This window comes from Tursiops truncatus, chromosome 6 (genome assembly GCF_011762595.2).
Source record: "Tursiops truncatus isolate mTurTru1 chromosome 6, mTurTru1.mat.Y, whole genome shotgun sequence".
Lineage (NCBI taxonomy): Eukaryota > Metazoa > Chordata > Mammalia > Artiodactyla > Delphinidae > Tursiops > Tursiops truncatus.
Window position 1 is genome coordinate 111987394 of NC_047039.1, and position 22668 is coordinate 112010061.

Below are 22668 nucleotides of genomic sequence, written 5' to 3' on the forward strand. Positions count from 1 at the left end.
AGGGGTGACCTGGACACTGGACACGGCCTTGGGCTAGAAGCTTCTCTTCCCACACTCCTCCTGGGGCCAAGCTCTCAGTGCCTGGAGAGCCCAGCATCTGCCTGTACTCACTTTATCTCTTTTCTCTGCTCCCTTTATCTCTTTCTCCCAGGGAGGGGCCTGGGAAGCAAGCTCGTGCCCGTTTTACAGCTGGGGAAAGGGGCCCATGGAGGCCAAGTGACTCCTGAGTGCACCAAGGTCACTACCTCTCTGACCTTGAAGGTCAAGGGGGCCAGGGTTAGCGGGGCCCAAGCAGGCTGGGGAGGTGAGGACTGGGGAGTTCCATCAGGACGCAACACACCAACACAGTTGGCCTGGCTGCCTCCCATCTGACTACCTGGACATCATTTGCATGGAGGGGGCGATGGGGGGGTTCCCTCTGGTTGGTGTCTGTCTGGTTGGTGCCTGTCCCCCTCCCCGCCTTGCTCCCCCCACTTTGGGGCTCCCCTCCCGGGTCCTGGCAAGCTTGTTTGCTGCTCCAGCTGCGTGAACATGAGCGCACACAGACGCGCACACCCTTAGTCCCCAGAGGGGCAGGGTAGCACAGAAGCCAGGTTCTGGCGCTGAGATACCTGGGCTTAAAGTCCAGCTCCACCCCTTTCTTACTGTGTGACCCTCCCTCCCTGCCAATGCCACCCACCCCTCAGCCCTCGGCCCCCGAAGAGTCACCCGATCTCCAAGGCACAGTTTTCTCCTGGTTAGCAAAGGGAAGACAGCACAGGTAAAGCTCCTTACCAGGGACTGCAGTTCCCTGAGGCCCCCCTCCCCGACCCTCAAGCATGTCCCCTCACGATCCTCCCCCAAAGCTGTGGGGTAGATCTCTTCCCAAGGGCAAAAGAGAGGGGGCCAGGACAATAGGTGCCACCTGATGGATGAACACAGAGCCACCCACGAAGTGCCCTTGCCAAAAACCTAACCTGAATCCAACCAGGCCTCTGCATGGAACAACCTTTTGGGGGAATGACAGGGCACAGAACATGTTAAACACATATAAGGATGCACCCCACAAATTCCAGACTCTGGGAATCTTCACAGGACAAACCACCCAGTTTCAACAAATACATTTCAGGGGAAAACACAAAGGGGAAACTGTAGATTAAAATAAAGGTGGGACAGGGACTTCCCTGGTGGTCCAGTGGGTAAGACTCCGAGCTCCCAATGCAGGGGGCCCGGGTTCGATCCCTGGTCGAGGAACTAGACCCTGCATGCATACCGCAACTGAGAAGCCCGCGTGCCACAACTAAGACCCGGCGCAGCCAAAATAAATAAATAAATATTTTAAAAAATAAATAAAATAAAGGTGGGACATACGACCAAATGCAACGTGCGGATTCTGGATTGTGATTTGAACAGGGCAACTGTTTTTTTTTTTTAGAAAAAAAAAAAGAAAGAAAGAAAACAAAGAAAACCCTGAGGAACAACTGGGATTATTTGAACACTACTGGATATCTGATGATAGCCAGATGATAGACATCATTTTTTGGGTGTGCTCACAGGATTTTGGTTACTATTAGAGTAACGTATTAAATATCGATGGATGGGGCTTCCCTGGTGGCGCAGTGGTTGAGAGTCCACCTGCCGATGCAGGGGACACGGGTTCGTGTCCCGGTCTGGGAAGATCCCACATGCCGCGGAGCGGCTGGGCCCGTGAGCCATGGCCGCTGAGCCTGCGCGTCCGGAGCCTGTTGCTCTGCAACGGGAGAGGCCACAACAGTGAGAGGCCCGCATATCGCAAAAAAAAAAAAAAAAAATATATATATATATATAGATAGATAGATAGATAGATAGATAGATGGATGGAATGATGTGCCTGGGATTCGTGTCAATATCATTTGCTGTGGGGAAGGCGGGCAGGACATGGGGCCGGTAAGAGAAGAAGACGCAGCACGAGTGGCCCCGCACTTGGTGATCACGAGCGCTGGGTGCCTTTGTGCCATTTTCTCCACTTTTGTGTCTTTTTGGAATTTTCCGTAATAGAAGTTAGAAAAGAAAAAGGACACAGTTTGAGACTTGTCCCCTAATGCTGCTGAGGCTCCCAGTAGCCCTGGAGGGAGGGGAGCAACCTCCGGACCCGGGGCCAGCGCAGTGACCACGCCCCCACCTTCACCATTTCCCAGGCTCCTCGCTCCACACCCAAGGGGCACTCAGAGCATCCTTACAACACAAGGGGCCCGAGGCAGTGGGCAGCTGGGAAACTGAATCATGCAGCTCAGATGGGGCTGGAGGCAAACCCAGGGACCTCAGGCAAGCCTGAAATCGAGTCTATGCTAACCTGGGCCCTTGGAGAGTCTGCTGGGAGGGAGAGCGAGTACAAAGCACTGTACAGCCTTTCCCCGGAGAGCGGATCTGTCCTTCCCTGGGCGTCACAAGGAGCCCTGGACGACATCGCCGTACAGACCGTTCCTGTAGGCAGGACGCTCCTCGCACGGGAAGCTCAAAAGACAGGTCTCTAGCTGACAGCTGGGAAGAGAACCGGGCCAAATCTAGCCCACGTGTGTTTTGCTTGGCTTGCAAAGTGTTTTTCATATTTTGAGCCAACAGTAAAAGGTCAGGTGATTTCATAGAAAAATCCACATTTCTGGCTGCTCCTGTAACTTTGGACAACCCAGCCGCACCGGGTCTGTGTTCCCACGCAACAGGAGGCCGGGCGGGAGCTGACAGGCAGCTGTCCTCTCCAGCCGGGCCATCTGCTCGTGGGTTTGCCCCAGACCCCACTGGGCTTCCCAGAGGCCCCTGAGTAGCCATCTCCGATTTAAGGAAAAGGTGTCTCAGGCCAAACCTCTGGGGCCCCTTTTCCTACCTGCTGTCGTCTGATCATTGGTCCCCCTGATGCACAGCAACCGGAGGGTTCTTGACCCTTCAGAGCCCCCCAGCCCCTCGCCCTCAGACAAAAGACCAACTGCTTGGTGCACCCCAGCTTGCATCTCTGGGGTCCTCTCTCACCACGCCCAGTGAGGCTCACACAGAACAGCTGCGGTCCTCAGAGCCTCGAGCCAGCCCTTCTCTGCCTAGCCCATGCTTCCCACTTCCCACCCATCACTTTGCCCAGCACAGGGTCCCAGAAAATGGGGTTGGGGCCCAGGGTGCAACTCTGGGGAAGCCCGGCAGGCACACGGTGGCTCAGAGCGAGAACTGATTCAAGGAAATGTCCAGATGACAAGGGCCTTGGTCATCACCTCCTCCAGCCTGGGCTCGGCCAAGGTGATGGAGGGAGCTGGTGGCCCAATGAGGAACAGGTACCCGGACTCGGACCAGGCCTTTGTGGAAAACCTTTCACCTCTCACTGGGCAGGTGGAGGTCACCAGGTCTGTCTGTCTTTTCTGGTCTATATTTAGAGCCTGGGGAGGTCATTGAAGGGGTGTGGCCTGGCCAGGCTCCTCGGTCATTCCCCTGACCTGATGTCACCATTCCTGGCAGCCTGAGTCCTGGGGTAGCCCTCTGTGGGCGGGTGAGCACACACCTTGGCAGGAGGTGATGCACCTGGGCTGAGCGTGGGAACTGTTGGCACAGCGAGTGGGCCCAGCTTAGCCCCACCTCCTCTGCCGCTGGTCCCTGGGAACTTCCAGGGACCGCCTCCTCCTCTTTGGCCTCACAGGCTGGAGGCCAAGCTCAGAAATGATCAGGAGGTGGGAAGCGAAGCTTCCAAACATCTAGGAGACCATCCTGGGTGGAGGGGTTTGACATCATCATCGCCCCAAATCTCTGACCTCACAGGGCGTTGCAGTCCCAGGGTGACCAGAACAAGATGAATCAATGCCCGGAGCCGTGGAAGTGGCTCAGGACGAGGATGACCGGCATTCCAGATGAGCTATGAGCTCGCCGTGCGGCCTCCCTTCCTCCCCTGGAGGTGGGTGTGCGTGGCCCTGACTCTAACTCTTGGGACGCTAAGGGGGACACTCGGAGGGGCACACGTGTGATCCAGGGCCACAGAGTGAGACCAGGAGCCACTCTGATGACTGTCCTCCACTCCCAGAGCGCTCAGGGCCCAGCACCCTGAGGGGTCCCTGACGTCCCCAAAGGCCACCAATCCAACGTGTGACGAGCCCGAGGTGGGAGTGCAGGGGAGGAGAGAGGAAGAGAAACAGAAGGGACACAAACACGTGGAAACTGAGCCTGTCACACGAGAATCACGGAGGGGAAGGTCAGAAAGGGAGGGGTCCCGTCCCTCACAGGGACCACGCCGGTGGAACGTTGGGCACACACGACCAAGGAGCGGGCCTGTAGGTTTGGGAAACTCTTAAAACGTAGAGCCTAGGTTTGTGTTCAAGTCCCTGCTGTGCACATTCCTAGCCTCAGTTTCTCCATCAGTAAGAGGGGGATAATAACAATAATAATAGTAGTAGTAATACCACCACCACTCGGCTCTCAGGAAAGATGATGAAACAATGCACAAGAGCTCTTTGTAATCTGAGACGCATCATATGAACTCGCGGAGCCGCTAGGACAAGCCACAGCCACCCTAACCCGCCTGGGCAGGGAGCAGGTAGACAGGCCGGCCAGGTGGGCAGACACGGGTACCAGGGTAACCGCCACCACCACCACCACCACCCGCCTCCTCTTTCACACCCAGAATGGGAGATGGAGCCTCCCCGGGCAGCTTCCAGCCAAACTTCTTCCACCAGTTCTGACGGGAGGGGAGGACGTCAAGGGCCCTGGCCGCGGCCTAGCCAGTCTCTCAGCAGAGGCACCGATCACCTCGGTGGCCGGTGCCGGCAGAGGTGTCTTCGGCCAAGGTGTGGGGCTTTGGAGAGCAGCACGGCGGGCGACGGCCCTCCGTCTGGTGGTCACCCCAGAGACACAGGCGAGGAACACCCAACCCTTCCTGCCTCTGGGCTCGGCAGGCCTGGCTTCCTGGGCCATCATGGGGTGGGAGCCAGGCCGGGGGTGGGCTCCCAGAGAGGCCCTCTGCCAGTCTGTCTGCCCATCTGCCGGCCCCAGTGGAGTCGGGCGCCCGAGTGCCTAGGCCTGGTGTCACCCGCGGGGCTGTCATACCTGTTCCCGTGGTAAACAGGGCCAGGAATTCCCACTCTTACCAGGCTGAGAGCCAGCCAAGGGTGGGTGGACCGGGCTGTGTCCTGAGCCGGGCCAGTAGCTGCAGCTCAGACCTGCTGTCTTAGGGTGGGCCCAGCTGTGTCCCCCAGCACCCTGGGGCCCTGTCCCCATCCCCCCTGCCTGGGGGGAAATCACCACCCAGAGTCAGAAAAGGTGGCGAGTACATGTCACGGAGGTCAAAGCAGCTTGGCCAGTGGGGCCCCCAGGCAGGTGTGAGCCCTGCCAGGCCCCGTGGAGGGTGCGCAGGAGACCCTGCTTTCTCTAAGCCACCATCTAATTCCAGAAGCCTTCCCCGCCACTCAGCCCTCGGAGCTCCTCCACCCCTGGCACCCAGACATGGGATTTAATTTTAAACTGCGGGGACCAACTAGGGTTGGCAACCGTTTATTTTGCCAAGTAGGGCAGTAAAAAAAAAAAAAAAAAAAATGCCATCACTATCATTACCACTATCACCACTATCATTACCATCGTTTCAGAAAAGACCCCACCAAAAGTAACAAGCAGGGCATACGATCAGAAAAATGGATAATTGTTAAATGAATACATTTGGCTTTAAGGGAAACTCACGACCTTGTCTCCATTATTCTCATTTTGCTGCAAACCAGACATTGTATGCCATGGGATGAGCCCAACCCACACATCTGACAAATGGAAAAACTGAGGCCCCGGGGAGCAAGGACTTGCCCAAGATATCACAGGGAGAATCCGGGTCCTGTCTGTGTGCACCTCTGCAGAGCCCACATACCCTCCCTTCGTCGGCATACACAGCCCAGATGCCCAGACCCAGAGATGCCAGGATGACCCAGAGGCCAAGGGCTGCTTCCTTACCCTCCTCAGACCCTGGTGGGCAGCCGGCTGGGCACGCAGGATCGTGGAGGCCGAGAGGAGAAGGGGGTGGACAGGGGGTCCGGAGCCAGCCCACAGGCACATCAGGCCCCGGGGCCCTGGCGGGGTTGCCGGGGCCCAGCATGCCGCCCTGACGCCAAGCCCCGCCAGCACTTGCTCTGCCTCTCTGAGCAAGTGTTTCACATCCTCTTCCGGTGGCTTTGTGGGGCGCAGGCGACCCGAGAGCAGGCAGCTCAGAGCCGCGGAACCGAGAGCTGGTTCCTGCCCCCGCCTGGTACTGCCTCCCTTTGGGACTCGCAGGTTCCTCTTCCCTCTGAGCCTCAGTTTCCTGATCCATTATAGGAGGGGGTGGCGGTGTACAGAGGTTTTCAAATTCAAATCCTCGCCCCCCACCTCTGGGGCAGGAGACTTTCTTTCATGGAAGAAAGGATTCCCGGGACACAGGAGCCCCTAGGGTGGGGCTTCTCTCGGGGATGTGGGTGGGCATCTGGAGGTTGGGGGGCTGAGTGGGAGGGGTTCCAGGTAGACCTCGAGGCAGCCGTCTTCCTGCCTGCAGGCGCCCACCGCATGTCTGCACCCAGAGCGCAGCATGTTTCCCCGGCACTAAAATCCCTCCAAAGGCTTCTGTCCAGCCCACAGAAGAATCCAAAGTCCTCCCTGCCCCCAGCCCCCTCCCACTCACTCGGCCCTGACTCACCCCATGCTCACCTCCACTCAGGCACCCCCTGCTTCTTCTCCCCAGCCACCTTAGCCCTTCTGTGCATGGTGGCTCTTAATCTGGACCTTTGGGAAACTGGTGGGTTTGGGAGACTGGGCTCTCTATCAGCAGCTCTGGGACTCTGGGCCAGCGACTTAGTGGCCTCAGTTTCCTCATTTGTAAAATGGGCACAAGGATGCTGCAGGATTCAACAAGAACTCAGCACAGGCCTGGTTCGTGGTTGGAACTGGGGGGGCCTGCACTCTGATCGTGTCCCATGGACGTGGGCCTGGCATGTAATGTACACTCAGTGAATGTTGGCGGAGTTGCCCCTGCACCAGGGGTACTGTGGCCTGGCTCCACCTCCAAGAGCAACCACCAGACGGCAGTGTGAGGTCTGTTGGGTGCCCGGCATGCAGCCCTGCAACCGGATCCCAGTGGATAACTTGGAAATGTTTGTTGTCACCCTGGTCCGGCAGAGGGGAGGCCAAGAGGGCTGGCAGACACACTCTGGTCCACTTTCTCGGGGACAGGCTGGCATGGCAGGGCTCCCCCAGGTGCTCAATCTTGTTGGGGAGAAGCCCCGTGCAGGCTCCAGCAGGACATGGGTGAGGCAGGGGGCAGTAGAGTTCCGAGGAGGGAGACAGCCCTGTGGGGCCTGGGCAGACCCCACCCTTGGCCTCTCTCCCCCTGTGTTGCCAGCTGACTGGCCATGTGACCTCGGGCACCCCTCGATGCGGTTTGGCTGCCCTGGAAGTGGACCAGCGAGCTCTCCCTAGCCTTGGGGGCATTGGATGAAATGGGGGAGGGCCTTCCCCGAGCCATGGCCTCCTGGTCCCTGGGCCCAGCGCTGTGGCAGGGATGAGCAGGTGGGCGACGGGATGGGAAAGCCTTTCCAACTGTGAGGACATTCCTGGGGGTGGCGGAGAACTTCAGGAGGCCTTTAGAAGAAGCAGGGGTGGGGTCACAGGAGCCAATAGGGAGCCAGGCTGCCCAGTTAGGTGTGTCTGTGTGTTAATGCCTTTGATTTGACAGGCATTTATTGAGGGCTTCCCGGGTACCAGGATCCGTGCCGCGTGGCACGTCTCCCTCCCGGAGCTCCTGAGCACCAGACAAGGCTCCCTGGGCTCTTCTCCAATGACCCTAGCCCCCGCACAGGTCAGCCTGGCCTCAGAGACATTTGGGCCATTCCTTTGTGAGCCAGGCCAGGCCCCGGGCAGGGCTGGACCCGAGCAGTGGGCCCTGAGCTCTGGGAAGGCCGAGGGCCTGAGTCACAGCCAGGAGGTAGGACAGGACCAGCTGCAGGCAAGAAAGGCAGGAGCCCTGAGGAGGAGGGGCGAGGGGGGGAGAGGCAGGGCCCATCCACCCCTCCTCCCACCCGTGTAGGGCAGAGCAGAGGCGCCTTTGTTCCTTGCCGGCCTTGTGTCACCACATGGCCCACACCATCACTGTCACGGCCTGGAACGGAGACCGGCCACGGAGAGCCAGGGCTCTGAGGCTGGGACCAGTTAGGGGCGCTCCACCTGCAAACCCCCCCCCCCCGCCCCCGCCACTTCTCCACCTCCATTCCTGTGCCCCTGTACTGTGCACGGAGCCCTGGGTGGGCGTGGCCTCGGGGAACATGCACACCAGCCCTGAGATGCTACCCCGGCTTCCACGCCTGTCCCAGGACACCAAGGTCACGTGACCTGAAAATGGCACTCTGCCCACGATGCAGGCAGCCCCGGGATAAGGCACCTCGTCAGCCACACACAAGCCCAGACGTAGCAAAACCCCACTCGGGGACACACGTGTACGCACAGACGTGCGCCCCGAATCAAGCCCTTTGGGCAGGGGAGGGATTCCAGGGGAGCCTGCTGCCTCCGGCATGTGGGGTCCTCTCACCCTCGTCAGACTCCGGGGGCGGGGAGTGGGGGCAGGCCCTGGTGGGTGGGAAGCACACTGTTTATAAACACCGCGTGGCTGTCGCTAGGAGCTGTGACTCAGAGCCAGAGTGGTGACTCCAATTCAAGCTGTTTACTCAGCACAACATCCTGTCCAGGAAGCAGGCGGGAGAGGCCTGGGGCCAAGCTTTCGTTCCTGTTTCCTGCAGCCTCCTGACCTGACTTGGGGTCCTGCTGGGGGTGGGGACAGCCCGGTTCTCCTCCCTCTCATTTCTGGGAACCTGAGGCCCATCATCAGGTCGCTCAACACAGTCACCACCAGCCTGGCTCTGCTAGGTAGGGGTGATGCCACAGCCGTGCGCACCAGTGGCCCAGCCCCACAAGCTGGGAGAGGGGCTTAGGTCCGGGGGGGTTCACCTAAGGCAAATAGAAGCCTTGCAGGCAGAAGCGGCTACTGATGAGACAAAACACCTTTCCACCCAGCATTTGTGAAACAGATGAAGCCACGGCGACTACCTCTGCTGTAAAACAGAAAACCAAGGCCCAGAGAGGGCAAACAACTTGCCCGCGGCTGCACAGATGGTCAGTGCCAACCTCAGGTATATGCCTGGGCCTGTCCGGTCCCCAGGGCAGCTTGCTTGCCTCCACTGTGCACTGGGTTAAAGTGGATTTGTTCCTGGCGGCGCGGGCAGGTTTGGGGCTGCTGGGTCCCCGTCAGCAGGGTGGGTGGTCTGTCCGCTGTATGAGGCCCAGCTTGAGATTCTGACATCCATTTCCCTGTTCACCTCCCCCACCCCCAACTCCATGCCTAAACCGGAGTCAACGACCTCCCTAGTATTTCTGCTGTTCACTGATATGCCAGTGTGGATATCATTTAATCGTCACAATGTGTGAGGCAGTTTTGCAGGAGAGCTTGGGGACAGAGCTCAGAGACAGCACTGAACTCACCCAAAGCCACACAGCAGTCTGGCTTTGGGGCTGTTGTTCCCAAGCTGCTCCCAGCTTTTCATAAGAGCCGAGGGAGAGTCTATCCTCGAGGTGCCCTTCCATGGGCAGGGGCTCCCTCTTTACATGAAGGCCATCGGGGGCCTGAGCCTCAGAGTGACTTGTGGAAGGCCACACGCCCGAACCGGGAGGCTTTGTCCCCTCTTCCAGGCTGGGGAGACGTGGGGACCCCTGGGAACGGCAGAGCCACAGGGAGCATCTGCCAGGGGAGCTGGGAGGGAGAAAGACAGAGGGGCTGTGCTTGTTTTGAGAGCTGAGGCTTGGCCCCACCCCAGGCAGGACAGTAACCCAGCGGCCAGCTGCTCTGACTACTGATTCACTGGCCACAGGGCTCCCCTGCTCGGGCTGTCCACCCGTCGGCCCCTTTAACCAGCCCGCTGAGTCACACAGTTTGCCGAGGATCTGAGAATCCGGGCCCTGCCCCAGCTGCTCCCCATGGCTTTGCGCCATCAGGATCTAGCCGGGCCAAGGGTGCCAGCGGCCCCCTCCCGTGGCAGCCGAGGACAGTTCCCCGTCCCTTCGGGCCTGCACCCGCGTCCAGCTCGGCAAGGAGCTCAACATCCAACTCCATGGATTAGAGTGGCAGCCACGAGCTGGGGCTCCAGGTAGACGGAGTCTGGGCTCAAACCCAGAGCCTGCCACTCACTGGCTGGGGGAGCTGGCAAGTGACTTTCTCCCCACCCCGCGCTGAGCCTGGTCCGAAGCCACACATGGGGATGACCTCTGCTTCCAAAAGCTCGCATGGGTTAAATGCAATATCGGGTGGAAGCACTTAGGATGGGGCCTGGCATAGGCCACATGTTCAAAAAACCTTATCCTCAAGTAGTCTAGGACACTCTGTGGGGAAGAATCAGTGGTTTTCCTTTTTAATCCCCAAATCGGGACTGACTGACACTGTCGTAAAATGCAATTGAAATGTCGCAGCAACATCCAATTGCCGTAAAAATCTCTAAGCAATTTCAGTTTATCTTGCATCCCTGAGGGACTGGTAATGGGGTTTTCAGCCTGCACCATCTGCAGACCAGAGTGGCCCCGGGGGCCCAACTACAGCACCACACTCAGACCACAACTGATTAACTGAGCAGGTACTAGATGCCAGGCCCTGCTCAAGTGCTGGGAATATACCAGGGAATGAAACAGATAAAGATCAGCTTCTGGTCCTGCAGTATAATAAGTTAAATACTTGTTTGAAGGCAAGCATGCTAGAGAAGAAAAAAATAGAATAGAGTAATGGGATTGGAGAGCTGCAACTTTAAATAAGGTGGACGAGCTGAGAAAGTACCACTAATAAAATGTTAATAAAACAATCATCCAGGGCTTCCCTGGTGGCGCAGTGGTTGAGAGTCCGCCTGCCGATGCAGGGGACACGGGTTCGTGCCCCGGTCCGGGAGGATCCCACATGCCGCGGAGCGGCTGGGCCCGTGAGCCATGGCCGCTGAGCCTGCGCGTCCGGAGCCTGTGCTCCGCAACGGGAGAGGCCACGGCAGTGAGAGGCCCGCGTACCGCAAAAACAAAAACAACAACAACAAAAAACACAATCATTCACTGTGGGATTGGTTTGTGTCTCGCCACTCAGTTGGGCTATAAGTTCGATCTGCCCCGTTCGCCCTCATACCCAAGTACCTGGAACGAGGGCCGGCCCGTGGTGGGTTCTCACACTGCCGATGGGCAGATGGATGACTGTGTCACTCACACGTGCACACGCACACCATCACAGGAGTGCAAAGGCCACTGTGTTCTAAGCATCTTTTCAGTTCTTCCCTCTCTTATTGGAACGGGTCTAAGCTCCTTGATAGCAGGGACACTGTTCCCTGACGTATCGACCCCTGGAACATTGCCTGGCACACCGTGGGCTCTCAACAAATACTCCGTGGTCCAGGTAGTCCCTCCGGCTTCTAAGTTCCTGGACTCGAAAATATTCAGGGTTTGGGGCCAATGAGCTCCATCTGGGAAGATGACCAGGAAAGCTTCCTGGAGGAGGTGGTGAGGCTAGAGAGGAGCCTGAGGAATGGCAAAGAGGAAGGGCGAGGCCCAGTCTGCCAATCTGCCATTAAAACGCTTTCCAGAGAGTGGGGCTGGGAGCACAGGTGGGGGGCATGCCCAGGCAGGAGCAATGGGGAAGCCAGGTTTTCTGGAAAACAGGAGCCTGGAGGCTCCCAGAAGCCAGCCTGCCTGGGGATGTCGGTTGGGGGAGGTGGGCAGTCGACTCAACTCTGGTTCAACCTGGGTTTTTTTTCTCCTTCCTGAGTCCCCAGCTCAGTAACAATTCTTCGGGAACGGGTCTCTGCTCGTCGGGTAAGCAGAGCTCGCTCTGGCGTGGTTAGGCCCGGCCTGGAAAGCCCCTTCCCGAAGCCCAGCCAGGCCTACTGAGGCTGGGGGGGGAGAGGGAGCTGAGCCCACAGTCAGGCCCCTGTGCCCAGCGGGGCCTGGTCAGTCAGGGCTTCAGGGCCAGGGGAGTCAGGACAAACGGGCTCTTGTGGTGAGGAGGCTGCCTGCCGTGCCAGGGACACTGCGTACCCGGCGCCGCCACCCACCCGCCTGCGGGGGCCCAGGGCCTGGGAAGCGGGGCTGCCCTTTCAGAGGGGGACCTCCTGAGCTGTCCTGGCCTCTGAAAAGGACCTGGGGCTCCAGCTGGCTGCGGGAGATGGTGGGGCTGGTGCCCACTGCCTTCTTTCTCACAGTTCTTCTCCAGCAGGACGGTGGGGGGTGGGAGGGCGAGAGGGTGCCCTGGGGCTGAGTGACAGTTTCACGGCCTTTGTCCCAGCCTCCCACCGTCCACTGTCCTTCTGCCAAGCCCTGGACTTTGCTCCTTCCTTGGTTCCTCCCACAGAAGGCGAGACTCCAGGGCCTTCACCTGCTCATACCTGGGACAAGGGACAGAGGCGCCAAGGCACCAGCTGGCCTCCTCTGCCTGGGGACCCTTCAAGAGCTGTATAGGTCTCCACGCGACAGCAAGAGCGTGCCCACGCGTGCCAGGCATGTGCTAAGCACTTTAGAGCCCTGTGAGCTGGGCACACTTCTCAACCCATTTAAAGATGAGAGGTTGAGGGGTCCGGCCTCCTCACGGTCAAGGCTTGGGCCTGGTGTTCTGCAAAGGCAAGATGCCTGCATGCACGCATGTGCACACACGCCTGTGCTCGCACGATCCACGCTCTCCCTCCCCCAGGCACCAGTCGTGAGTCTGCACGTGTCCTTTCACACGTGTGCTTGCTCAGCCACTGCCGGACTGCCGTGCCCACTACTGGCACGTGATGACAGACGTGGCCACAAATTCACTCAGACGTGCACATATTCACCCAAAGGCAGGGGGATGCTCCCAAGACATTCGCATGTCCATGTGCAGGATGGGACACCCAACCCCAGGAGCCTCGCCTGTACCTCATACTGCCAGGCGATGGCCACCCCATGTCCCCAGACTCAGTGAGCACGCTTCCTCAGGGACACCCCATGCCTGCTCCCGGCAGGGCTGGTGAGAGAGGAAGGAGGCCCATACTCTGTGCTGGGATTTCCTGGTCCCAAGTGGCTGTGAAAGAAACTGTTTTTGAAATCCTGGAGAATGGCAGTTGTTGCCGTCGTCTGCCGTGACGCAGACGTGGCACTGCCCACCTACAAGCTCCCTGCCCCCAAAGTCCGCAGCTGCCACCTCCCTGGCCACCCAGGGCCTCAGGCCAGGTGGACTGCCTCGCCCTTGAACTTCAACCCCGAGCAACTAGAAGGTCAAAGGGCAACCTTCCAGTCCGCACCTTCCAGTCCCTATGCGGGCAGCGGTGTGGGGGGTTGGTCAGGGGCCTGGAACGCTGGCTTCAGGGAAGAAGGCTACGCAGGGAAAGCTCGCCGTACGGCCTGGACAATCTTCTCAGCTTCTCTGGGCCCCAGTTTCCCCAGCTGGAAATAGGCGGGGAGTCAACTTGGCGCCCTGCCCCCAGCTCTCCAAGGGTGGTCAACACTGCTTGTCCACACAGCTGGTGGGCCACACGGCCACCTGCCTTCCTTGAAGGGTTAAAGGCATTTCCTGCCACCTGCAGAGGGCTTGCCTATGCCCGTGCCAGGTGCTTCAGGGACATTTCACACACCTTGACATCCAGGGAGTCCACAGGTGAGGCAAGCAAGGCAGGGAGGAGCGAAGGCATCTACCTGTCTGGATGCCGCAAATCGCCCCAGGCTTCTCTCTCCCCTTTGACCTCTAGACAGCCTCACCTCCCACATGACCAGGGGCCAGGGCCTCCCTTACAGATGGTGATGGAGATGGGCCACAGCCCAGACAGATGGGGGTGGGTAGCAGCAAGAATCTCGTTGGAACAGATTCATCTCAGATGGTGGCAGCCCCAATGGCTTCAACACTGTCCTCCTCACCTCCCCCCCACGTTCTCACCCTCCCAGTTCTGAGCTGGACAGTTACTGGGAAAGGGCCTCTTGCGACAAAGGCCTGTGGTCACGGTGGAGTTCCAAGAGTGGAGGGGCTGGGAGGTGGGTAAGTTTTGGGGCTCAGGGTCACTCACTGGCCAAGGGGACTTTCCTCTCCACCGTCCAGGGTCACCCCCTCCCCACCGCAGCTCCAAAGAGTCAGGTGGGCACACCTGGACTCTCAGGTGGTACCAGAGAAGAGGCCCTGTGCCTTCCCCCAGTAAACCGGTTCTGGACCCCAACCCAGAAAGCGGGGACGATCTGGGGTGCCCCCCCAGCCCCGGGGTGGACCCGCCCCCTCTTACCCTGAGGGGTGGGGTGGAGTGGGGCAAGGGCCCAGCTGCCTCACTTCGGTGAACTGAGCTCCCTCCCTGCAGAAATCCCAGGGTGGGTGGGGGCAGTGCCCCAGCGTCTTGGTTCCCTCCCGCGCCGGTGGCCTCCTGCCCGTCCTCCCCGGCCGCCCGCGGGGCTGGGGCTCACCTCGTCCGCCCGCGCGCTCGGCGGGACCACCAGCATGAACGCCGGCAGGGGCGCGCCGCCACGCCCCGCTCCGGGCACTGCTGCCGGCGCCCGGGTCCCGGGCCATTGTCTGCGCCGTCCTCGCCCCGCCCCCTCCTCCCGCTGCGCTCGAAGCGAGGGCTGGGGACGGGGGTGCGGGAACTGGGCAGTCAAGGCCAGGATCGTCCGGCAGCCCTGCGCTGCCCGCACGCCGAACACAGGTGTCCAGCACCGGGTTACCGGGTGCCGCCGGAGCCTCCCCCAACCCTGGAGGTGGGCACGCCCCCTCCCCGTTTGACAGATGCGGCCAGGGAGGCACAGAGGGGTGAGACGATGGCCCGAGGTCACTCAGAGAGTGAACGGTCACGGTCAGTCTAGAATCCTGGCTCGGGGTCACCAGCAGTCTCACTCCTCCCTGCCCAGCTCCAAAATCCAACCACTGGGCAGCCTGGCCCCTACCAGAGTGGGGCCAGCCTCTCCTCCCTTCCAACACGCCACCCTGTCCTGTGGTCGAGGGGCTCCTTCCTGGCTACCCACAGCCCTCATCCCTGTTCTTGGGGCTGCTGGGCACGGGGTCAGCGCCCACAAACTAAAGCAGCCCCTAAGAGGCCCACAGGGCCGGACTGCCTTCCATCCCCGTGGCACCCCATTTCCTCACACTGGGGAGCAGTGAGCCACCACGGGTTTAATGCCTGTTCCAGGACACTGAGTGCTAAGCACTGAGCTGGGATACAGACACAGGTGTCCATCTCCAAAGCCAGTGAATGGCCTTAACCACGAGGCCGCCTGCCTCCCCTGGACCGTGGAGACGGATGCAGATGGGCAGATGAAGAAGCAGTGCCTGGCCTGGTCCTGGTCCCTCACCCTCCCACCCCAAGGCCCCATAGGTGGCATAATTTATGCACTGAATGGTGAACACACGGGTACAAGGGTAGCTGTGACTACAGACGGGGAAACTGAGGCTAGTAAGAAGGGGCATGCCAGGGCCACACAGCCAAGTCTCCAAGGCGGTCCAGAACAGAAATCCTCTATCTCAGCGCTCTACCCGTCGCCCCCTCCAGCAACACCCTGCGTTGCCGCCCTGCTCCAGGCCCAGGTGACTCATGGCTTCAGCGCGCAGGGGGTGCAAAGCACAAGACACCATATTCCCCCCAACCCTGGCTGGTACTGGGTTCCACCTGCTGTGCCCTCTGACCCTGTACTTTATGACATTCTGCTACCATCAACTGTCACTCAGGTGTCCAGGAAATAGCCGTTGCTAGGAGACTGGCCTGATGCAGGTGGCTGGCTGGCAGGGTGGGGCAATGGGGAGCGGGGAGCAGGCTAGGGTTTCCCTCAGGAAGACTCTGAGGTTGAGGCTGCTGGGTGGAAGAGGAGGGTGTGGTAGACCAGCCACAGAGTGGCTAAGGCTACACACAGGCCATGGGAAAGCCCCAGCCCCGAGCCTTCCTGCAGGCAAGTATTTTGGGGACCCGTAGTTGCCAAGCAACTCCTCCCGGTTGCCATGGGAACTCTCCTTTCTCCTGGGACTTATCATTTTTAGGGAGATGCCCTCTCCTCTCCACCTCCTCACCCTGGCCTGGCTGCCCTGGGAGGAGACATTGACGCCCCAAAACCTCATTCCCCCACCCCCAGGGAGACCACTCAGCCGTGACCCTAAGAGAAGACTCACTGAGGTTCAAAAACCCAGAACCCTAAGAAAATGCAGAGAACAGAGTTCAAAGCCTTCATTACAGCGGGGTGAGGACAAAGGGGTTCATTAGCTCTGTTTACGTCTCCACTCCCGCTGTTAACCACCACCTTGGGGCCTGCCCTGCCCTGACCGTTGGGAGCTCACTGTAATTGGAAGGAATTTGCCCCCAACGCCCATGCCCATGCCGAGCCCCTCCCAGGCTTGTCTGCACGCAGGGACGCGCCCTCACCAGCCCTGCCACTATCTAGCTGTGGGAGTCCCTGGGCCTTCCAGGGCCTCAGTTTCCCAAAAGTGAGGATGGCAGCAGTGCTGATCTTGCAGATACAGCGAGACACTGCAGCCCAAGGCCGGACGCAGGGAAGGTGCCATGGGCTGGCTGTCGTTACAACAGGCATCTCCGCAGCCCGGGATGGAGGTGTGGGAGTGGCCTAGAACTCTACAGAGCGTGGCCCCGTGGCCAGTGTGCCACTGCTGGCCGAGCGGCCACCAAACCCAGGTCCCCAGGGTCCCAGCCCAATGCCTTCCCCACTGGATCTATTGCTTGTCCTATACCCTTGTCCCTCGTGTCTATGGTCAGATCCCCTCAGATGGGAGTCAAGGTGCTCCGCAAGGGCCAAGTGCTCAGTTCTGAGGCCCTCGATGAACATGTGCTGCGTAAATCCCTCAGTGACCCACCGCCAAGGGCTACTGGCCCCGGCCTTGTGAGATGCGGAAGCGCCCAAAGGACACAGGAAGAAACGGCCTCCACCTCCCGGGCCAGGGCCACGCGGGGCACTTTGCTGCATCTCAGTGATGCCTCGGGGAGCCCAGGGGCCCTGGTCCTCGGCAACAGATGGTGCTCCCCGCTTTGTACAACCGGGCAGAACCCCACCAGGCGGGCCATGGGAGAGCTCAGGCAGCATCGCCCCCTTTGGGCAGGGTCTCTGGGGAAGGGACCCCCTCAAGCATTGACCTGCTCGGCCTGCCCACCCATCCCCATGGCTGCCTTCTGTGATCCCCCCAACATCTGGGACGCACGGACACCCGGCCGGCGGTAATGGGAGAGCTGTCTGGAAACCACCCCCAGTGTAATCATAGCTGCAGGGCCCCTGCAAGCAGCTGAGAAGGGTCGGCTCAGCTTGCAGGTATAGCAGGAAACGAAAAACTAACCCTTGTGGGTCTGACGGGGTCGGGCCCCGTGGCGGCCCATCCAGGTCGCCACCCAGTCACTACCCCGGGGCCCCGCCTTGTTTGATTTCCTCCGCAGCGCGTCACCCCTGAACTGACTGTGCTCCTGGACTGTTTACAATTTTGTGTCTGTCGTCTCCTCGAAACTGGAAGGTGAGACCTTTGTCTACGCGCCGCGGCTGTTCAGAGCCGCGCCGGGGCCGTCGCAAGGAGGGCACAGCGCCACCTGCTGGTGCTGCGTCAGGACGCGCCGAGCTGCGGAGCCGTGCTGTCCCCGACAGGGCACCCCCAGGCTCCACTCACACCCCAAAACCTCCAGCCGGGGGCCAAGCCCCGGAGACCTGATTAGACCCCAACTGCTGCCCCCATCCCTGAGGACACCTGGGTACCTGGCCTTCGGGGGTAGAATCACTTCTGTGTCCTTGTTGTGGACTGAACTTATGTCCCCACGAAAGGTAAGTTGAAGTCCTAACCTTGTGCACCTGTGAATAAGACCTTATTTGGAAATAGTCTCTTTTTTTTTAGGAGCACTCTTTTTTTAAAAAATTAATTTTTACTGGATTATAGTTGATTTACAATGTCGTGTTACTTTCTGCTGTACGGCAAAGTGAATCAGTTATACATCTACATATATCCACTCTTTTTTAGATTCTTTTCCCATATAGGCCATTACAGAGTACTGAGTAGAGTTCCCTGTGCTATACAGTAGGTTGTTATTCGTTATCTGTTTTATATATAGTACTGTGTACATGTCAATCCCATCTCCCAATTTATTCCCCCCGCCGCTTCCCCCTTCGTAAGCATAGGTTTGTTTTCCACATCTGTGACTCTCTGTTTTGTAAATAAGTTCATTTGCGCCATTTTTAAAGATTCCACATATAAGCGATATCACATGATATTTGTCTTTCTCTGGAAAATAGGGTCTTTGCAGACATGATCAAGTTAGGCTGAGGTCATACTGGAGTAGGGTGGGCCCTAATCAAATGACCAGTGTCCTTACAAGAAGAGGGAAAACTGGACACAGACACACAGAGGAGGCCATGTGAGTATGGAAGCAGAGTTTGGAGGGATGCGTCTACAGGGCAGGGAACATCAAGGATTGCTGGCCACCACCAGAAGCTGGCAGAGGCAAGGAAGGATCCCCTCCTAGAGTCTTCAAAGAGCATGGTGGCCTCCAGAACTAAGAGAGAATAAATTTCTGTTGTTTTGAGTCACACAGTTTATGGTACTTTGTTACAGCAGCTAAAGGAAACTAATACACCACCCCACCTCCAGTGGACCAAGTACCACCTCTGCTACCCCAGCCAAGTGCAGCCAAGCCAGTGTTCCAGGCAGAGCCCAGGAACCTGATGACCATGCAGGTGACCCGGGGCAGTGAGGATGGAGCGCAGGTGAGCACTTGGTAGATGCCAGACCCAATCATCATTCTCATCTTCAGCATCATAACCTCCCCTCCTCAAATCAACCCTGACCACAGGACATTTCCTTCCGGAATATCTCTCTTCACCCACCCATTGCCTAGATGAATCCCACCAATAACCCCAGAATGGTCTCAGAGACAGACCCCACCCTGAGCCTCAGCTGAGACCACAGCCCAGCCTCCTGGGGGACCTCGAGGCAGAGGCTCCCAGCTGAGCTGAGCCTGCCTCCTGGTCACAGACACTGAGAGGGTCAGTGTTTGTCCTTGTACGCGCTACGTTAGGGGATGCTGTCGCATGGCACAGACACCGGGACGTCCTTCCAGGTCTTGCCCTGCCCTCCTCCCCGCTCTCCTTCTCAGCTCTCCCAGCCACACTGGCTCCTGTCTCACTTCCTCCTGGCTACGAAATCTTCTGTTTCCAAGTCTCTTCACCTTTGACCTTCCCCCAGGCTCACTGCTCACAGAGTGTGCAGGGCTAGGCTGCTCTTGTCTCTCTGGTCACAGCATCAACGTCACCTTGGAGGCCTTTTAGACCCTCCAGGGGCTCCTGGCCCTCCTTCCAGGGCCCTGACTCATTCCCTAGAGCACTTGCTCTTCTCTCTCACGGGGATTTGCTTTCCTGCTTTTGTCCATCTGCCCTTCCAAGCTGTGAGCTCCTGGGTGAGTGCCCAGGGCACAGTAGCTGAATCAATAGAGGATCTTGGAGCCCCCTCCTGCCTCTGAGCAGCTCATATTGTGGACCTGGAGGCTAGCAATAAAAGGTGCCTGTTGGGTCGGAGGCAGGGGGATGCCCAGAATGACTCCCGGGTGCCCCTTCCCTGCTCCAGTTGCTCCATTGAGCAGAGTGAGCACAGCCCGCCCCCTGGTGGTCATCCCCAGCACTGCAGCCCCAGGCAGGAAAACCAGAAAACAAAACACACACCTTTGTTTGGGTGTAGTCAAGGCAGCGACTCTCCCTACCCCGGAGGGGCAAAGGAGCAGGACATGCCGGCTCCAGGGGCGATGTGCAGGACCTCAGAAGCCTCTCTTGCTCCCCTCTTTCCCGCCACTGTCCTGGTGTCCAGTTCACTCCGGACGCCTCCTTACTCCAACCAGGGCAGTGACTCCACCCACTTCCAAATGAGGACCCCCAGGTGCCAACAAAGACGTGGTCCAATGCTCTGCCTCATTCTGTACCACCCAGGTCCCCAGGTCCCCAGGCCCCCAGGCTGCCCCCTGCTCAGAAGGACCTCGAAGGAGTAGAAAGCATTTTCTACTCGGAAGAGTTGGAGCACAGTGGGTCAGGGATGGAGAACCAAGGCCAAAAGACTCTTCTACGAGCTGCAGGACCCTCGGGATCACTCCAACTATGCACCCCAAATTACAGTGGATTAAACCGAGGACTTCTCTCCTGTAATTCCCTCCACACTACGGGGGAATCTCATCCTAGTTCCAGGCGCCCAGAGTGGTGGATGCAGGACCCGAGGAACTGTCCTCTCCAGGCTGCCCTGGGGATTGTTCCTGCCTACGCCGACCCCCGGGAACCTTGGAGACGCCCAGCCCGTCTGCCTGGCACCTCTGTCCCTCACGCTTTGAGCCCTGGGCATGTTGCCAGGAGACTAGATGGTCCTGCCCCGTGGTAGAGCTGCCTCCAACCAATTTCTTCTTTCCCCCTTGTCACTTCTGTGTCCACTCTCCTCTGGATCTACGCCATGGTCCCCACCTGTGAAGTCAATGTGTGTGTATGTACCCGTGGGCGCGTCGGGATACCGAGAGGAAAGGGCCCCTCATGGGTGGGGGTGAACAGGGGTCGCCCAGAATCTTAGGGGCTCTCATTCCCAAAGGAAACCCCATGATAGTGGCTGAGCACTGGCATTGGAGGCTGGAACCCTCCCTTCTCTTCTGGACTCTGCCCACCTCGTGGCCCCGGGCCAGTCCGTGTCTTTCTCCTGGCCTCAGTTTCCCAGCTGTACCAGGAAGGGTGGGACGCGGAACTGCTGCGTAAGCGCGCGCTCCGCGTGGACTCGGCGCGATGCTCCTTCCCGGCTGGATGGGGTGCGGGCGGGGGGGGGCGGGCACGCGGTCCTTCCTCCACCCCCTGGCGGTGGGGAGGGCGGTCGCGGCCGGGCGGGGCACTCACCTGGCAATCTACCATCATCCTCAGCCCTGGCAGCACATCGCCGGCCCCAGGGCGGGGCCCAGGGCTCGCAGAGGCCGCTGGCCTCGGCCCGCGCGCGGCGCAGGGGGGCGCCCGGCTGCGGGGCTCATGGCGCGGCCTCCCGTCCCCGCCGGGCCCGGGGCTCCGCCAGCGCCACCGCCGCCGCCAGCGCCGCTCCCATTGTCTGCGCCGCGCCGCCGGCCGCTCGCGCCCCGCTGCTGGGTTCCGCCCGGGCTCCCGGGCTCCGGCCGGGTGGGCGGGGACCGCCGAGGCCCCGCCCCGCCCCGCCCCTGCCCTGCCTACCGCAGGTGTGAGGGGCGGACCCCGCCGAGCGAGCTCGGGGACGCGCAGCGGTCTCCCTCTCGCCGGGTGACGCGGGTGGACCCCGCCGGGGCAGCAGGGCCTAGAGTCTACGGCCGGGAGCGCACACGGGGCCTGCGCGGGCCCGTGGACGTCGCGTGCACGTGAGCCCCGCCTTGCCGCGCGCTCGCGCGCAGCGCACCGGAGAGTCACAGCGCGTCTCCCACCTCCGCCACCTGCTCTGTTCCTCCTGTGCCCCCTAGGACCTCCAGCCGCCCCAAACGCAACCGGGCGGGGGCTGGGCCGGGTGGTAGTGTAGACCTGGAGATGTGAGATTGTACACCCCCATCCTTCCGTCCTACCCCGTATCCCACCTGCTGGGGCCAGCTCAGCGCATGAGCGCATGGCTGGGACAGGCAGTCCTGGAGGCGGCAGTGGACACGGGGTACAGAAAAGAAGGTCAAGCCGCCCCTACCACCACCCCCCCTACACTCCCTTCCTTGTTTTCCTGGCAGGACTTCCGGACACGAGGTCCAGCCTGTCGCCAGCTGCAGCCCTGGCTGGTGAAAGGGGGCTGGAGGAGCCCAGGGAGGAGGGGCCCACCACTGGCTGAATGACTGTCGGCGGTAGTTAGTGTTAGTAAGAACACCCCCTGGGTGCTCAGTGATTTTGACTTTTTATTTGTGAACAGTGGCCTCAGCTCTCAAGGTCACTCAGCTCTAAGTGAACAGGGGACTCAGAATCATTGCTCTACCTTCACTGAGCCTGCGCTGACCATCAGAGGCCTCGTCCTGTGTTGGGCGCCCTCAGCCAGACGACCTCCTGAGTCCAAGCACTTGGGGCACCTTCCCCTGCTTTAATCCCCAACACTCCCTCCCAAGGTCAGAGGGACTGACCTTATCTTCAGTGGAGGAAACTGAGGCTCTGAGAGTCACCACACGAGATTGCCTGTCACAGGGCTGTGACGTGGCCCCGCTGTGGGTTTCAACCCAGATCATTCTGACCTCAAAGGCTGTGGTTGCACAGGAGCCCAAGGCTGTGGCCTCTGAGCCCAGCCTTGGAGGTGAGTCCCTCTCGGATGGGGGGCTTCAGGGAGGGGCGCTGCAGGCAGGGGCTCTGTGGGGGGGAGGGCTTGGTGGGGTCCCTGGGGGAGGAAGGCTGTAGGGAGGCTGGGGTAGGAGTGAGGGGTGCACACACTGGGGAGGGTGTCTGGACCAGACCACAAGGGGGCTGAGTGAGGGGCAAGGAGTTGGGGATCACTGCAGGTTGGGGGCCGCAGGGGACACGATCCATGTGGCTTTGTCAGAGCCACAGCATCTCAACTGGAAGGTGCGTTATTCACCCCACGCAAGCATGCATCCCTGAGATGCAGCCAGGGATGGGGTCTGCCTCAGTTTCCTCCTTTGCACAGTGGGGGCTATGATGGTCATCTGCCCTCTCCCAGGGTTGGGCATGTTGCCTAGCTAGGTCCCAGACCTATCTACTTCTCCAAGTACGTGCCCAGAAGTCAGTGCGCAGAGGTCTCCC

At 59.7% G+C, this 22668-nt stretch overlaps 1 protein-coding gene across 7 annotated transcripts in view; it reads right to left on the reverse strand.

The window, feature by feature from the left end:
- RALGDS (ral guanine nucleotide dissociation stimulator) overlaps nt 1-22668 on the reverse strand; it is a 102646-nt gene that overhangs the window by 46030 nt on the left and 33948 nt on the right. For 3 of the 7 annotated variants that reach the window (XM_073806752.1, XM_073806753.1, XM_073806748.1), the window contains exon 1: nt 20824-21049. The exons of 1 other annotated variant lie outside the window; for it this stretch is intronic. Coding sequence is in view for 4 of the 6 variants with exons in the window: in XM_073806748.1 (XP_073662849.1) it covers nt 20824-20841 (18 nt within the window). In the remaining 2 variants the exon portion in view is untranslated. Of the gene's footprint in view, nt 1-14406; nt 14458-20823; nt 21051-22668 lie in introns of those variants that run through there. 3 more of the 7 variants (XM_073806750.1, XM_073806747.1, XM_033858959.2) reach the window with 3 other exon arrangements.